The sequence below is a fragment of the Pelmatolapia mariae genome, linkage group LG9 (genome assembly GCF_036321145.2).
Source record: "Pelmatolapia mariae isolate MD_Pm_ZW linkage group LG9, Pm_UMD_F_2, whole genome shotgun sequence".
NCBI classification, from domain to species: domain Eukaryota; kingdom Metazoa; phylum Chordata; class Actinopteri; order Cichliformes; family Cichlidae; genus Pelmatolapia; species Pelmatolapia mariae.
Genome location: NC_086235.1, coordinates 14,650,791 through 14,666,841, shown reverse-complemented (window position 1 = coordinate 14,666,841; position 16,051 = coordinate 14,650,791). Strand labels below are relative to the sequence as shown.

Genomic DNA, 16,051 nt, shown 5'->3' with positions numbered 1-16,051 from the left:
TTTATAAACACTGATAGACTGCCAGCACGTCACAATCAGTCTCCCCCGATGAGCAGAACTCACCTGCTCCATCAAATAATAAAACACACAAACGTGAGTTACTTTAGTTTGTAGTAGGCTATTTACTGTAAACTAAGCTAAATTTAACTCTGACAAGCATGTCTTATGTATGTGATAATTGCCGAAATAGTTATTGGAATCAGCGACTAATTAGCAAGGAGAGATAGGTCAAGGCAGTCCTCTTGCTTTTACTTAGTTCTTTGTCTTAGAGTGTTTGCAGCTGAGCCCCACACATGTATACCTGTCAAAATGCAGCTATTACTTTCTCCCTTAGTTTTGAACCACAAATTTGCGCTGTTCTTGGGAGAATGTGGGTAATTAATAAAATCAATTAGCTGCCTCCATTTGTTTAGAAATGCATAAATTAAAAATCTGACCCTTTTAGATCTGAGAGAATGTGCCTGATGTGTAGATTCTATGCAGTCTGCTAGTGGAACGTCCTCCCCTGGCTTTGGTACAGCACTTCCCGTCTGATGTAGATAGCAACAGATTTGAGATTTATCACAGTTAATCAGGGTATTGTCGCAAACAGACTGCATGTAAGTGCCAACTTGATCCAATTCAGTCAAAAACTGATAGCAGACTGATTCTGTCTCAGTGCCATTTAGGCATGTTTTATCACCATCTTGACTTGCCAACACCAGTTTGAAGATGGCAGCTAACTCTAAGTGGTCTCAGAGCTGGTCTCTGTCTTTGAAGCAACCATTTAAAAGGCAAGAAGATCATACGTCGCAATCACAGTAATTTTCATCGTATACAACCACTTTTTCCCTAGAATGACTGGAGCCTAAAACAGCTATTGACAGATTTAGCTACTTTTGAGGCCAGCTAGACAAGTTCATACTGTGACAGACAATTGATTTTACTAATGCCCACATGCATCCCCACTACACTTTTCTTGTGTAAATCAGAGGTCAGTTACAGCACTTCCCACACATGTTATTGACCTTAACTGTAACAAGTTGGGGGAGGACATCACCGGCATGGAATAAAATATTTAAATGTAAATTACTGCAATATGTAAAAGGCCAAATATGACTTTTTAGAAAACCAATTGTTAGTTTCAATTGAAGCGTAGGTACCAGTTGACTCCAAATGACTACAACTTGTAGTTCTGCACATGGCTTCAGTTGACCTGTTAGGACAAGTCTGGAGATATATATATATATATATATATATATATATATATATATATATATATATATATATATATATATATATATATGTATATATATATATATATATATATATATATGTATATATATATATATATATATTTTTTTTTTTTTTTTTTTTTTTACTTTTTTTTTTTTTTACTTTTTTTTTAACTCCATCCAACTTCTGCTTATCCTTATCAGGGTCACTGAGGCGCTGGTGACCACCCCAGCTACCACAGAGAATTTTTGATCTTTTCATAGTAAAAATGGAGACTATGAAAATGTTTACGTCATTTCAACACAAGATTCAGTGAACATGATATTGAGATGAATTCAAATCCACAAATGGCATATAAATTTGCTGGGTCAATCTAATTTGTTTGATTTAAATTGTTTACTGTTGCCCTCATCTTCCAGTTTACCCAGACAGAGGAAGCATTAAGTCATCTGAAAGCCCTCTTAATATTCCTTTTTGTGCTGATTAAATTTGAAGACTGGACATTTATTGTGATGCAGTTTTACTGCACATTTTGCACGGCACGCTCGAGTACAACTTCAGGCAAAGTTTGTTTGCTTACAGTTGGTTGGGAAAAAAAAACTAAACAAAATAAACCCACCCACAGATATATTTAATGCTGTCTTAATGAACCAAAGACTCCTCTTGGCCCCCTCCTCCTCTCTCTGTGTCTTATCTACTTGCAGGGATTATTGTAACATCTTGGCAAAATATGGACCGTGAAGCCAGAGAGCAGTACCAGGTGGTGGTGCAGGTGAAGGATATGCTGGGTCTCAGCGGCGGTTATTCCTCTTCCACTACGGTTACGGTCAGCTTGACTGATGTCAATGACAATGGACCCACATTCCAGCAGCGTGAGTCACAGATATGACTCACAGTGATGCAAACATTAGGCCATACACAGTGAGGGAATCAATGAAAGAGTACAAAGCATTGCAGTCTGTGAGGACATGTTTAATATTATACCTATGAGCTATTTATTTGATCACACTTCTTCGGTTCGGGTGGGTGGTTTGTGCTGCATTCAGCTGTCTGTTATTCAGCCAGCAGCCAAAATTAAAAGATGGCAGGCTTGAGAGAAGAATGAGAGAGAGTGAAGGAGACAGCAAAGGCGATTGGGATGTTTTGCTCATTTTGCGCTTGTGTACATGTTCCATACACTGGATGAATTTAATCATTCACACACGAGAGGACATTTGTCATGACCTTTGGAAGCGAACCTAGCCTTCCCGGTGATAAACCCCACTAAATGAATGCCGTGGGAAGAAATCAATTCTGTAGGACTGAGACAGCAAGAATGATACCTTTAACTATTAATGTCACATTCACATTCATTGAATGTGTCCCATGAATTTTATGTTCAGTCAAAAGGCCTTTTAAATATTGTATGGCCACACTTTGCTTTGAACCATGTCCTATGTTTTGTCACATAATTGCAAATTATTATCGGCACAGTTTTTTTTTCTTCACAAGCAGCTGGTTTCCTGTCGAGTGTCGAGTTCCACCCAGTTGTGGCAGCCATCCAAATGGAGTTGCTCAAAGACACAATCACATTTTCTCATCTTCTTATTACAGTTAGGCTGGGATTATGTGTTGCCACAACTTATCTTTGACTCACACAAATTGACCCTCCACCACAATGTTCTTCCTTCTTATCACTTTACAGACAAGCAGCCTCTCTTGACTAGCTATTAACAAGTTACTGTCAAGTTCTGTATACAGTGTTCGGGTGGAGAAACTTTTTCATTTGTTGTTTTTTGCTCCAAATTTATCAACATTTCAAAGTGGCATCGCAGACAGCACAAGTACCAGTTTGGTATCAACTAAATTTTGTATTCCTTTTAATATCCTACTCCAAGGTTCATCTTCTGAGCCCAATGGCATCAAAATGATTCATAGAAAATATTCTTGTTTCTTCAGACCTTTACACCTTTGCTGTCCCCGAAAACGCAGCCATCGGCACCACAGTAGGCAGAATCATGGCAGAGGATGGAGACACTGGCATCAATGCCAAAATGACCTACAGTCTGGAGGGTGAACTGGAAGAAAGCACTTTTATCATTAAAACAGACCCAGTAACACAAGAGGGAGTGATTCTACTGGCCAAGGTGAATCCATTTACAATATCTACCTCAAATATTTAGATTCTCTGTGAACATCTGTGCGTGTGTGTGTGCATTCTATAAATCTATAGCTGCGTATGAAAATGCAAAATCGGTAGAGCAGGTTGGTACTTGAAACATTCTGGTTTCTGTTTGACGTCTGCAAATAATCTGAATTTACCAGTCACTTTTAAGCAAGCTTTGGTTACATAGAGTTAAACAGTTCAAGTGGAGAGTAAAGGGTAGATTGCATTTGTTGAACAACAATCTCAAAACTACCAGCTATACTCAATGATCTTTGCATGGTACAGGAAACCTTGAGCTTCTATTCAGATATGCTGGCTACAAAAAAAGAAGAAATGGCTGTTGTTTTGGAGAGGCTAAACCAAACAACTAACCCAAGATTTGTGTGTGTGTCTGTGTGTTTGTCTAGCCACAAGTCCTTCTCTGGGTTGGGCATTTGGGTACAGCAGTACTTGAAAGTACTTTATGTTAAAACACAGTGACATAAAACATTGAAATATTGAGAATAAAGTTTTAAATTTAAGCTAATGGCACTAATGTCATTAGTGTACAGCTGCTGGACCTTCTACAAAAGGCCCTGTGTAGATGACTTAGTAGATGAGTAAACAAGCCTGGAAGACTTGGCTTCATTTGTGCAATGTGAAATAGGTAAAAATGGAGAGATGCAAGGATTTTGATGGTTACACCTTTGTGCAGTACAGAAGGGATGATGCTGTATCAGACAATCAGGCTGCAGCTGATGACATTTCTCAAGTCCAGAAGAACCCAAGTACACACAAGAATGCATATTGAGATGGATGAAGGGAGTTGACCTTATTCTCGACATTTCCGCTTTATTCTCAAAAGAGTGTTTCAACTTTATCCTCAAAATTTCAACTTCATTCTCAATATGAATAATAAAAAACATCTTTTGACTATTTTTTTTCTTAAGGTGGCTCTAATAACAATCTAAATTGATAGGTGTTACATATTAATATTAAGAACCAGAAATTGCATTAAAGTATTCATATCTCACAAAATCAAAAAGGATCAGTACTATAGTCAGTTGCAGGAAAATGTGAAGGGACAGCAAACAACACACACGTACACATATATGAATGGCTTGTATCAGTATAACCAAGCATTTGCACTAAACATACACGAGCCTAACTTTTCTTATAATCTGTTTTCAGTCAGTGCTCATAGTTAAGCTAAATGTCATGTTTCACTCCTTTGCAAACTGTCAGACTCCTGTGTCTATTGACAGACTGTGATTGACAGCCAAAGCATGCTGTGCAAATGATCAGCAACTGCTTCAACAGAACCAAGCCAAAGGGTGGTCCAAACCTGTGTGATATTGTCTGTGTGTGTGTGTGTGTGTGTGCGTGTGTGTGTGTGTGTGTGTGTGTGTGTGTGTGTGTGTGTGTGTGTTTATTTATGTATTTTTCAGTGAAATAATCACATCTTTTTGCAAAACCACAAAAACAAGACAAATTAATCTATTGGTTAATTCAGAGAACATTGAAAAGTTATTGACCGAATTAGTGCAAATTGTTAACAAAAATCAGTTCCTGAATACCGTTACTACACTTATATAGAATGAAGACTGCTGTCTGGGTGTTGCTGAACTTATGATTTCACCTTATTCACTTTACTTTTTCACACTTATATGCAATACCTCTCTCAATTATAGAACAGGAGATTTCAATTTAGATGCCGTGATCATGAAATAAAATAACAAACATTATTGACTCTGTTTCTGAATCATTCTGGGAATGTGGTAATGGTTTGCATGCTGTTTTCTTATTACCAGCAGCATGTTAATCAAAACCGCAGCATTATTTAAGTGCATACTCACAGCTGGTAGCATATTGACACTAACTAAACAAGTTCAACATCCAATCGCACTCATGTCCTGCTCTCCTCAGAAAAATAATCTGTTTTACATACAACTTTCTTTGTTTTTCAGAAGTTTTATCTGTTTGATTATTTAATTGTGATAAATTATGTTTTTTATTCTTCTTGTAACAACCTCTGTTCTAATACAAGCTATAAAAAGTTGAGTATTTCTTTCCTTCACAGCCTTTGGACTTTGAAGTTAAGAGACGTTTCGACATGACCGCTGAGGCGGTCAATGACCATGTGGACACTCGTTTTCTGAGTTTGGACGACTTCACTGATAGGACGACAGTGAAAGTCATTGTGAAAGATGAGGATGAGCCACCTGTTTTCCTCTCGCCAGTCTACGAGTGGAAACTTCCTGAAAATGCAGCTGTGGGAACTGTGGTTGGCAGTGTTAGTGCTAGAGACACTGACACAGTCAGCAATCCCATCAGGTAAAGTGAACTGTCTAAACCAGGAAGAATGGCATATGCCAGCCGACTACCAGTACGATAATGATAAGGTAGATACCCAAGCTGGCATGGGCTGAACATCTTTAGACAGCTTCCTCCACAGGGTGAAAAATCATTTCATTTCAAATAGCGTTACCGGTTCGGTGCATCCATTTTTACCCTTGATCTCTGGATACCCTGTACATGGTCATATTTATCTCATATTACTTTAGTAGGAAATGAGCCCTGCTGAATAAATCATGACAGTTTTTTTTTTTTTTTAACCTCACAGGCTTTTCTATCTATTGCTGTGGTATTATCACAAAGCAACGTTGCTAGGACGTGGGAATGTAATAAAGCACCATACGAGGTGGCATATGGAATTGAGATTTGCAGTCATTTGCAAGTGGGGCACGTTGCAGAGGAGACAGCCGCACTACTGGTGCCTGTAGTCCATCTCAGCAGAGCTTAAGAATGGCAGGTGCTGCATATCATCTTCAGCCTAGCGTCTATTACTGTCCCTTTGGTGACAGTGTCTCATTGATTAATAAATTCAGGCTGACATTTTAGTGGTTTCCGCAGTTCTAGTAAATATGATTAAAGTTGCTGTGGTCAAATTTCCCATGCTGTTATCAGCAAAGTAGCTCACAGAAAGAATTCATTACTTTGGTATCCTAATTTACCAGGTTGTTCTAATCACTTTTATTAAGAGTCCAATGATGATGAGAAAGTGGTATACAATAAAAATGGCCTGGTTTGCTTGTGATAGTTACATTCATGCTGCCTGACGATTATTTTGACAAAAAATTGTAGACCCACTTGTCACCCATTACCAGCAAACATGACACAAAACATAATATCATGCAAGGCAGTTATTATTAAATTGCCATAAAAGCTTGTCTCTTTTTCCATGGTTACGCATTTCCATGTCTACCTGCTTTTACCTTCTATTTATACACTTATGTCAAAACAGAAAATGTCTGGTCAGATTAAAAATAATATTCATTTAAAATAACTGGGAAAACACAGTGCCATCTGCATGCGGTGCTTTGTTTTCACAGTGTTGTTGTTGCTGTGTCAGACTAGCTCGTGTGTGTACTTGCTTTGTTGGATATCTGTCAACAGATTAAAAAATTGAGCAGTTTGCCTAATTAATCTCCCTGTGGTATCGCAATGTTTTGTTTGCCCAGAAAACAACCTTTCCTTCTAAATGGTATGTCTCCATGATTTTTCTTCCAGATACTCTGCTGACAAAAGGAGCGATACCACAAAAGCTTTTAAAATAGACCCAAACAATGGAACGATAACTGTCGCTAAGTCTTTGGACCGAGAGACTGCAGCCTGGCACAATGTGACAGTTGAAGCTAAGGAAACAAGTAAGGAGAGTTTCATGTTTTTTATAAGAGCGTATGGTAATGTTAATGGTCGACTTATGGCACAATTATTCCCAAACGTGTGCAAAATATGTTCCAGCAATTTGCTGATGAGAAATCTGCTATAGCAGAGATTCACAAGGGGATATCCCTGTACTTATGATGTTGCCGGGAATTATCTGGAACGACTGGATTGGCTCAGCTAATTTGAGCACATGTTAATAATCACTGTAATACACGGGCAAACTGTCTTAGATGTACCCTACTACTTGCCCTACAAAAGCCCCCATGGATGGATGGACGGATGGATGGAAGTTAAGTATAAAAAAATCGACACATTGATTATAATATAATGTGTGCTACTTATCCTTTCATATATGGTTGTGGTTAGAAGTTTACCTTCACTCATCATGGGCATAAATTTGTGCTAATTTTCCAGGGTGGAATGATTATACATCTTTGATAAAAACATTTTGAGGTAGTCCTCCTCCTTGATTATTCCAACTACTTTGTGTAATGAACCAGTAGCAATGTCAGTAAAACAGTCCAAGACCATCATACTACCACCACTATGCTTGACAGTTGGTACAATCTCCTTAAGTTTGCAGCCTCACCTGTACTCCTCCAAACGCATCCTTTGTCAGTGTGGCCAGTTTGGCTGCTGGTGTTCCAGCAGTTTCCATTTCATGTTAGGCTTGAGTCTTGGTGGTTTCCGGGTTGTTCCTAAACAGCCTAACCAATTTCCTCTCATCTGAGGGTGATAGTTTGATTCTTTTTCCAGACTTTGTTAAAGTGGTGACACATACAAGTAACATACTTACAGTTGTTTGAACTGGTGATCTTGGAATTCGCAGTTTTTCAAACATAACTCCACGAGACTTTCCTAATTTGTGCAAATCTTCTCCTTGCTCGAACCTTCCCATAGTTCTGACTACTGGTCAGTCCAGTGAATGCTGTCAAATATCTTTTTTCTGGAGCCTCTACAATATATTCAAAATTTTATCATTTTTATTAGTCAGAGTCCATGAAAATGAACATGCTACTGGTTAGACTGTGTGTAATGACCATGTAGTAAAGTAGCATTTTGATTTTCAGTGAGGAACTGTTCAATAAATTTTACTTAAATTTGAAATATAGGCTACCTTATCCAAGGTAGGTGGCGTATGGCAGTTTCCCTGATAACTTCTAAAAAACTTTTGAAACTTGTCATTGCCATCTAAAAAAACAAAGAAAGAGATTCAGGGACCATAAGCCTTATTTGTCACCTCAGCTTCTTTGGAAAATGCATTTTTGCTTTTTGTAATGAAAGAAAACATTTACAGGAGTCAGATGCAGCTCAGTGTTTCGAAAGGAGAGAGACAGCGAGTACATGTACATCAGCTGTTTTTACTTTCAGTGAGTCACCCACAAAGTGTCCAGTGCTTGAAAACAGGGTGAACCCTAATGTGTAAACAAGCTCCTGTGGGCACATATCACCAGTAAGCCAAAAATAATGCTGAATGATTGAAATATTTCACAGTGGATTGTTGTTTAAAATATGGAATTAAAAGCAACAAATAAATAGCTCAAATTGTTAAATGAATCTTTTTTAAATTTGATTTTAAATTGTTGTACACAATGGCATGAATTGCCTATGTTCATTTGCTTAAATATTAGGATTTTTTTGACTTTTAATTCCATTGACTTTAAAAATGTGTCCTTATTCATTTACTCAGTCATTCATTTTCTGCTACCATGTACTAATCGCCAGCAGGTCATGTGATGGACAGAGGTTTCTTGTTAAATCACAACCCAACAGTATCTTAGCTTCTCCTTCACCCACTCACTCATCGACTCTCCGTCACTCCTTAGACACCAGAGTGTCAGGACTGAGAGATATATTCATGGAGTGTGCCATTCCACTTCTTCATGGAGTGTGTCATTTAGCCTCAGTCACACAGGCCTAGAGACTGTCATCTGGCAGCAACCAGTTGGGTAAGGACAAATGTGTATTCCCTGACCAGTTGTGAGTGGTTGCTGGAGGTCGCTGTAAAATCATTTGGTAAAGTCCTATTTATACAGGCCTAGAGACGAGTCCGTCACCCTCTGCTGACCACTACTGCCTGAAGAAAAGTATGTATTCTGCTACTGGTTGACAACAGGTTGCTGTCGGTTGCTATCGTGAAACTGGTCGCAAAGAGGTATACAGTGGTGTACTGAAAACCTCCTTTTGAGGGCTTTGGTAGATAGCGGATTGCCACGGTGACCTGTAGTTAAACTACTCACCAAGTGGTCGTGAAACCAAGAAATGAGTGATGCAAATTGGAAGTGAAGACTGTTAGCCTGAAAAAGTACATTTTGAAATGTGTTGGTTGCAGTGGTGATGCCACAACATTAAGTTTAAAAGTAAATGTTCTGCATTTTCATTTTGCTTCACACTTTTCAAGCTTCACTACAGCAAAGTAAATGACATGCAAATTATGCACAACAACGGCAATATGCTGGCAACCAAAGCAATCAAAATTATTTTTAGGCGCCGCAACCTGTTTGTAAGTGATTTTATCCAGCTGGTCTTGTGTTAAAATGCTGTCTTCATGGTAAAAGATAATGTCATATTTTTGTCATTCTTTTGCAGAAAAGAAAAAAAGAAAGAAAAACAATTACATCTCCACTCTCACAAGTCTACAACTTTTGAAGAGTAGAGATATCACAAGTTGTAAAAAAAAAAAAAAAAGCTTGCAGGAAAAAGTCACATTTGATATATTTTCGTTTCTACCTACTAGTCGTTCAGTTTCCATCTCACAGACCAGTGGGTGCACCTCAGAAAAAAAATGTTGGGAACAGCTAGTGTAGACTGAAGCCTTAAATTTCCATAATAGGTATAACTGTTTACTGTTGAATCGTTTATTTTGTTTTGGTGAAAGCAGTGTGATGCTGGTGCCCATTTTTTTCCCCGCATTCCTAAAGCTAGAAGACAGAAACATTTCTCAGTCTTAAGTGTTATTTTGACAGAGCTTTTACAAAGCATTTATGATACATGGACCCAGTGGACTCCAGCAAATGTCTATCTTCACTACTGCAGCGCAGAACCATTTATCCTCCTCTGTGGTGGTGTTCATCAAAGTACTGGACATAAACGACAATGTGCCAAGGCTTGCAAGAGATTACCAGCCATATATCTGTGAGGGGACGCAGGCAGGAGAAGTATGTATATTATGATGCACTGATTTTCACGATTTACTACACTGCAGAGTGGAAAGCTGAATATACATGAATGTGAACTGTAAAAGTTGTCATATTGTGTATCTATCTATCTATCTATCTATCTATCTATCTATCTATCTATCTATCTATCTATCTATCTATCTATCTATCTATCTATCTTTTTTACATTTTGGTTCCAAAGAGCCAGACTTAAAAAATTTACAAGAAAGCTTGCCTCAGAAAGTTCAGTCTGTGTTGTGTCAATACAGCTATTTCCCATTTTCAAGCAGTCTTGGGAAAGGTTTTCTGGAGATAGTTTTCTTGATTTGCCACTTTTATGCCCTCCGATTATTCAGATATCTCAACATTTTTGGTGCAAAACATACTATGTATGTCAACCTGTGTTATCTTTGGCATTTTTCCTAGATTCATTAAAGAAATGAGAGCTACACTGGTTCATCCCTTCAGTATTGTGGTTTTTTGATGTTTGAATGTTAAGACTGTTAAAACTGGATTGAAATTAGGGTCTACCTTAAAATATAAAGCACCTTAATGCAACTGTTGTTGTGATTTGGCGCTGTATAAATTAAAATTGAATTGTAAATGAGTGAAAAAGCAGCCAATGTCCAAAGACAATTACTGAAAGAAGGCCTTGTGAACTATTGCTAAAGCCAGCTTGCATAATTAACAAGAAAGTCTGGCTCCTTGGAAGCAAAATACAAAGAACAAAACTGTGATTCTCAACTTTTGCATAATACTGTGATATACAGTCAGGTCCATAAATATTGGGACATCGACACAATTCTAACATTTTTGGCTCTATACACAACCACAATGGATTCCAAATGAAACGAACAAGACATGCTTTAACTGCAAAGTGTCAGCTTTTATTTGAGGGTATTTACATCCAAATCAGGTGAACGGTGTAGGAATTACAACAGTTTGCAAATGTGCCTCCCACTTCTTGAGGGACCAAAAGTAATGGGACAGAATAAGAACCATAAATCAAACATTCATTTTTTAATACTTGGTTGCAAATCCTTTACAGTCAATCACAGCCTGAAGTCTGGAACACATAGACATCACCAGACGCCGGGTTTCATCCCTGGTGATGCTCTGCCAGGCCTCTACTGCAACAGTCTTCAGTTCCTGCTTGTTCTTGGGGCATTTTCCCTTCAGTTTTGTCTTCAGCAAGTGAAATACATGCTCAATCGGATTCAGGTCAGGTGATTGACTTGGCCATTGCAAAACAGTCCACTTCTTTCCCTTCAAAAACTCTTTGGTTGCTTTTGCAGTATGCTTTGGGTCGTTGTCCACCTGCATTGTGAAGCGCCGTCCAATGAGTTTTGAAGCATTTGTCTGAATATGAGCAGATAATATTGCCCGAAACACTTCAGAATTCATTGTGCTGCTTTTGTCAGCAGTCACATCATCAATAAATACAAGAGAACCAGTTCCACTGGCAGCCATACATGCCCACGCCATGACACTTCCACCACAATGCTTCACTGATGAGGTGGTATGCTTAGGATCATGAGCAGTTCCTTTCCTTCTCCATACTCTTCTCTTCCCATCACTCTGGTACAAGTTGATGTTGGTCTCATCTGTCCATAGGATGTTGTTCCAGAACTGCGATGGCTTTTTCAGATGTCATTTGGCAAACTCTAATCTGGCCTGCCTGTTTTTGGGGCTCACCAAAGGTTTACATCTTGTGGTGAACCCTCTGTATTCACACTGGTGGAGTCTTCTCTTGATTGTTGACTCTGACGCACATACAACTACCTCCTGGAGAGTGTTCTTGATCTGGCCAACTGTTGTGAAGGGTGTTTTCTTCACCAGGGAAAGGATTCTTTGGTCATCCACCACAGTTGTGTCCCGTGGTCTTCCTAGTTTTTTGGTGTTGCTGAGCTCACCAGTGCGTTCCTTCTTTTTGGGAATGTTCTAAACAGTTGTTCTGGCCACGCCTGATGTTTTTGCAATCTCTCTGATGGGTTTGTTTTGTTTTTTCAGCCTAATGATGGCTTGCTTCACTGATAGTGACAGCTCTTTGGATCTCATCCTGGCAGTTGACAGCAACAGGTTCAAAAAGCAAACAGCACACTTGAAATGAACTCTGGACCTTTTATTTGTTCATTGTAATTGGGGTAATGAGGGAATAACACACACCTGGCCATGGAACAGCTGAGAAGCCAATTGTCCCATTACTTTTGGTCCCTTAAGAAGTGTGAGGCACATATACAAACTGTCATAATTCCTATACTGTTCACCTGATTTGGATGTAAATACCCTTAAATAAAAGCTGACAGTCTGCAGTTAAAGCACATCTTGTTCGTTTCATTTGGAATCCATTGTGGTGTTGTATAGAGCCAAAAATGTTAGAATTGTGTCGATGTCCCAATATTTATGGACCTGACTGTATATATATACATATATATATGTGCTCAACAAATTTATTAGGTCACCTAAGGTGAGAACTAGAATTAATTCAACTTGGGTAAAGAATTGTTATACTAATTGCATTCCTTATACATCTTTTTCCTATAATGCTATAATGTAGTTCTGAAGCTATACATTCCAAATCAGAATAAAGATACGGTGGCCCTGTGAGGCCAAATGGACTGCAGCTTAAGAAAACACTAGATTTATCATGATTCATATAATACTGATGATGGATTTTTAGGCTAATAGGCTAACACACTTACCTCTCATCTTTTCTTTCCTCACAAAACTGATAGATCCTCTACTTCTTTTAAGTGTCTCCCAGTGCAATTCTTAGCATATTTTGGTTCCTGCAACTGGTCCGTCGGGTTATTGTCTCCCCAGAAACACTTCCCTTGTGCTTTTGGAAATCTATTTTTTCCTATTTCCATTGTCGTTTTTCCTATTTCTGTTTTATTTTCTCCTATTTCTGTTGTCGTTTTTCCTAATTCCGTTGTGTTTTGTGTGCTTTTGCAGTGTTTTTCTTATTGCTGGTGTTTTCTTAAGTTGCAGTCCGTTTGGCCTCTCAGGGCCACCGTATAAAGTGGATGTTTTCATTCAGCAACAATAAAACAGGCTTTCCTAAGATGGCACGATGATACAGATTATCTAATGAGGTTCATTTATGCCACAGCTGCCGAAAATTACCAGGACTGGCAATTGCCAAAATGATTTTTTTTGTTTCCACCAGTACGGGCAAGCTCTTTAATCAAATTGATCATTTTAATGCTAATTATTTAATAGATATTTAAAAATTCATTATTTTTGTTATGCACGTATTTTCACATTTACTGTTTTCCAAAATAAAGCAGATAAAAATAGCAAACCACAATATTTTTGATAAAGTTGCCAAATTACAGTTATTTAATTGCATTCCTGAACAGAAAATTGTTGCAATGGTTGAATGTTATGCTTCATTAATTTTAGTGCAGTAGCTCAAGTTTGGGTATAAATATATGTAGTCAGGTTTTTTTGGTAACTTTTTTTTAACGTATTATTAACAATGAAATTTTTTGACAGATTTATAAAATGCCCATGTTTTCTTTTTTCCATGATAGGTGGTCTGATAAATTTGTTAAGCACTCTATGTATATATGAATAGATTGATACAATTCCTCCTTACTTACTTTCATCACTTCTCGCAGCTTTGTTTTTTCTGTATTTTCTGTTTTTGTTCTCTCAGCTCATTCAGCTGCTCAGCGCTGTTGATCCAGACGACCCTGTCGAAGGACATCATTTCTACTTTTCTATGGTCCCCGAGAAGCGCATTAATCCAAACTTCACAATCAGAGATAATCAAGGTTGTAGTCAAATCAATAATATACAAATGCATACAAATGTGTCTGCTTTAGAATTACTAGATACCATGCTCATTCAGTAACTATTGAGTTACATCAAACAGGCTCTTAGAGTAGCATAACGACTCACAACAAGGGAATCATTTAGAGCGTCTGTGTTGTTTCATACTCACAAAGTTGGCCAGTTAGCTCCTAAAGCGCAGTTATAACCCAGTATTATTGAATTCATTCAATCCATGCCAAATTGTTACTATGAGGTAATGCCATTATTCATTTTGGAAAGACACAACGACTAATTGTGAGTTTTAGAAGCTTGAGAAAGAATCAGAGTCACTGCTGCACCTGTTTCTCACATTTTGCTAAGCTTCTCTAACCTGTGGAGGCTAAAGCTTTATATTTTCTGTATAGACATATATGTGAGTGAGAGTGTTGCTTATAGTCCCACTTAGCTCTTTTTCAGAAAACAGGCATATTTTCCCCAAATTCACTCCAAAACATGTGCAGTGAATGATTAAAAGAAAGTCTTAAGAAACTAGAAAAATAATAATACAGAGATTAATGTGATGTCAGTCTAACAATGTAATCGGTCACAGTGTGACTTGTTTTCCCTCCAAGTGCAACGAACCAGCTGCTGACTGACTCAGGGCTATTGCAGTGAGACCCTCAGCATAAACTAAATCTGTATAATTATACTTCTTGCTCCAAAAAATGTCATCCTGCAAATCACTGACATTTTCCATCAGATGCTTTAGGCTGTGGAGCAAAAATGAACACAAAACCAGAAGAAGCCACGGTATCCCATATGGTTCCTGCCAGAAAAGCAATGAACAACAGCTAAGTCATAACCTGCAATGATTTTAGGCTAAGGACAAAATAACAGCGATATTTTTTTGATTAACGAAAAAATAAATAAATACATCCTGGAATATTCTGGGATGAAAATCCTTCTGTAGGTTCTACTTTTTGTGTGGCTGACTGCCTTTTGAGTGAGCAAATTGAGGTGTTTGGCTTAGAGTGCACTCAACCCTTTTTTAGGGTTTATAATGAAAATGGGCAGTAAATTGAAGAGACATCATTGTTAAAGTACAGAGCATGTTTGAATGTGTTGAGTAAGTTAGAATGAAATATATGCAGGTGCAGCGTATGGGTGGTTAGCCACTCAAGCACAGCAGTCCAGTCAGCAACCAGGAAATGAATAATGAATCAAGAAACAAGTTTAATAAAACACATTTCCATATGCCACAAGGCTTATTTGACTCCAAAGAAGTTTTTTGTTCAGTGCCTTCATGAAGTCTTACAGGCACACTCAGAAGTTAAATTCATTTTCCAAATTTACTTTTATACATTGACCAGAAATTGATTTGACAAGGCGCAGGGCTTTTTAGAGAGCCTGGTTTTTATTTTAAATTACATTAAGTGTGTCACTTCACAGGTTTTTCTCCTTGTATTGTCTTGACACATCAGCATTCACATTGGGATTTCTCATGTTTTTTTAAAGAATACTGAAAAGGGCATCTCTAACATTTGGCATACCTTTTAGACAACACAGCTGGAATCGTGGCACGCCGGAGTACTTTCACCCGTAAGGATCGAACCCAGTACCTTTTGCCTGTGGTTGTGGCAGACAGTGGCTCTCCAGCCCTCTCCAGTACTAGCACTCTGACCATTAGTGTGTGCAGCTGTCAGCCTGCAGGCCACTGTCCCACAGGAGGGGTGGAAGCCCTTGCTCTCTCCATGGGGGTGAGCCTACAAACCTTGTTAGGGATTCTGTTCTGCCTGGTCACACTCACAGGTAAGCAAGCATAATGTTGTCACATTGCATATCCTGTTTAAGTTTTGAATAGTGGATGTTTCAAATGATCAAACAAATTTTTAGTACTGGAAAAAGATAACCCGAGCAAACGCCAAATCCAGTTTTAAAGTGATAATTTAATTTGTTTAGAAAATCCTATCCAAACCTGAAAAAGTAATTGCCTCCTTGTTAAATCATGAAGCAACTAGGATTAACCATATTTTTGGAAAGCAGAGCACAATCTCACTAGCCACAA

At 38.2% G+C, this 16,051-nt stretch overlaps 1 protein-coding gene across 1 annotated transcript in view; it reads left to right on the top strand.

Annotated features, from left to right (window-relative positions):
- Positions 1–16,051, top strand: part of LOC134634725 (cadherin-7-like) — a 29,526-nt gene that overhangs the window by 9,470 nt on the left and 4,005 nt on the right. Inside the window, exons 5-11 of the mRNA XM_063484070.1 lie at positions 1,920–2,087; positions 3,154–3,341; positions 5,421–5,674; positions 6,911–7,047; positions 10,106–10,227; positions 13,889–14,006; positions 15,544–15,795. Of these exons, the coding sequence (XP_063340140.1) occupies positions 1,920–2,087; positions 3,154–3,341; positions 5,421–5,674; positions 6,911–7,047; positions 10,106–10,227; positions 13,889–14,006; positions 15,544–15,795 (1,239 nt within the window). The remainder of the gene's footprint in view (positions 1–1,919; positions 2,088–3,153; positions 3,342–5,420; positions 5,675–6,910; positions 7,048–10,105; positions 10,228–13,888; positions 14,007–15,543; positions 15,796–16,051) is intronic.